We start from the raw sequence: 2213 nt of genomic DNA on the forward strand, positions 1-2213 counted from the left end.
ATATATATATATATATATATATATATATATATATATATAAAGTGTGTGTGTGTCTGTGTTTGTTTGTTCCCTTTCACTCCTTGACAACTGGTGTTGGTGTGTTTACATCACTGTAATTTAGTGGTTTGGCAAAGAGAGTTTGGCTTTAAAATAACAAGGATCTGGGGGTCAATTCATTCTACTAAACATTCTTCAAGGTGGTGCCCCAGCATGGCTGCAGTCTAATGACTGAAACAAGTAAAAGACAGAAGGGTCATGCCAATGGTGATGTTTCCTTCCAGTTTGTTTCTTTCTCTCACACACTCATCCTTATTTTCTTTACCATCCGTTAATTATTCCAGGGCATTCCAAAGGCTCATCTTTCAAGACACAATCTTTACAGAAGCAAAAATCTCAGGCACAGAGGTCAGTTTATCATCATCATAATCATTTAATGTCCATTTTTCATGCCGGCATGGGCTGGACGGTTTGACTGGGGACTGGCAAACCAGTAGGCTGCACCAGGCTCCAATCCAATCTGGCAGAGTTTCTACAGCAGGATGCCCTTCCTAACACCAACCACTCCAAGGGTGTAGTGCTGCCCTTTACATGCCACCAGCATGGGGAGCCAGTTAGGTGGCACTGGCATTGACCCACACTTCAATGGTGCTTATTACATACCTCCACCACGTAATGATTATTACTGTTGTCATCAAGACAGCAAACTGGCTGAACTGTTAGCTGACTGGGCAAAATACTTTGTGGTATTTCTGAGTTCCAACGAGGTTGGCTTTGCCTGTCATCCCTTCGGAGTACATGAAACAAGTACCTGTGGCGCACTGGGGTTGAGGTAACTGACTAGTCTCCACCCCACAAAATTTCAGGATTATTACTATTGTCATCAAGGCAGTAAACTGGCAAAACTGTTAGCAAACCAGGCAGTATTTTGTCCATGAGCACAATCTGAGTTCAAATTCCACCAGCTTTGCCTTTCGTCCTTTCGGGGTCAATAGAACAAGTCCCAGTTGAGCACTGGGGGTCGATGAAATTGACTAGTCTCATCCTCACAAAATTTCAGGCCTTGTGCCTGTGGAAGAAAGAACTATTACTCTTGTCATCGAGGAAGCAAACTGGCAGAAATCGTTGCTGTGCCGGGCAAAATGCTTGGCAGAATTTTGTTCATCTTTATAGTCTGGGCTTAAATTCTGACAAGATCGACTTTACCTTTCATCCTTTTAGGATCAATAAAGCAAGTACTAGTCGAGGACTGGGGTCAATGTAACCGACTTACCTCTGCACTGAAATTACACGCCTTGCACCTGTAGTAGAAAGGATCATTATTGTTGTTATCAAGGCAGCAGGCTGGTGGAATCAAGCAGAGGTGAAGAATATGCACACCACCCGTTTTCAGCGTAACCCTAACCCTAACTCTGAGCCCTAACCCTAAACCCTAACATTAAGCCTTAACCCTAAACCCTAACCCTAAATCCTAAACCTAACCCTAAACCCTAACTCTAAGCCCTAACCCTAAATCCTAACCTAAGCCCTAACCCTAAACCCTAACCTTAAACTCTAACTCTAAGCCCTAAACCCTAAATCCTAATCCTAACCGTAAACCCTAACCCTAACCACCAGGAGTGCATATTCTTTACCTTCACTTGGAATTACTAGCATACCAGGGAAAATACTTTGTAGCATTTTGTTTGTCTTTATGGTTTAAGTTCAAATTCTGCTGGGGCCATCTTTGCCCTTCATCCTTGCAGCATCAGTAAAATGAGTACCAGTTGAGCACTGGGGTTGATGTCATCAACTTAACTTCCCCACGAAACTTGCTGGCCTTGTGCAAAAATTTGAAAACATTATATCTTTATTGTTATCAAAGCAACAAACTCACAGAATTATTAGCATGCTGGGCGAAATAATTAGTGGCATTTCGTCCATCTTTATGTTCAAATTCCGCCAAGGTCGACTTTGCCTTTCATCATCATCATCATCATCGTTTAACGTCCGCTTTCCATGCTAGCATGGGTTGGACGATTTGACTGAGGACTGGTGAAACCGGATGGCAACACCAGGCTCCAATCTGATTTGGCAGAGTTTCTACAGCTGGATGCCCTTCCTAACGCCAACCACTCCGAGAGTGTAGTGGGTGCTTTTTACGTGCCACCAGCACGAAGGCCAGTCAGGCGGTACTGGCAACGGCCACGCTCAAAATGGTGTATTTTATGTGCCAC

The 2213-nt window shown here is 43.5% G+C and overlaps 1 protein-coding gene across 1 annotated transcript in view; it reads left to right on the plus strand.

Moving 5' to 3' along the window:
- Positions 1 to 2213, plus strand: part of LOC106878274 (probable RNA-binding protein 19) — a 50383-nt gene that overhangs the window by 29658 nt on the left and 18512 nt on the right. The window contains exon 14 of the mRNA XM_052978067.1: positions 342 to 405. Coding sequence (XP_052834027.1) covers positions 342 to 405 — 64 coding nt within the window. The remainder of the gene's footprint in view (positions 1 to 341; positions 406 to 2213) is intronic.

This window comes from Octopus bimaculoides, chromosome 30 (genome assembly GCF_001194135.2).
Source record: "Octopus bimaculoides isolate UCB-OBI-ISO-001 chromosome 30, ASM119413v2, whole genome shotgun sequence".
NCBI lineage: Eukaryota > Metazoa > Mollusca > Cephalopoda > Octopoda > Octopodidae > Octopus > Octopus bimaculoides.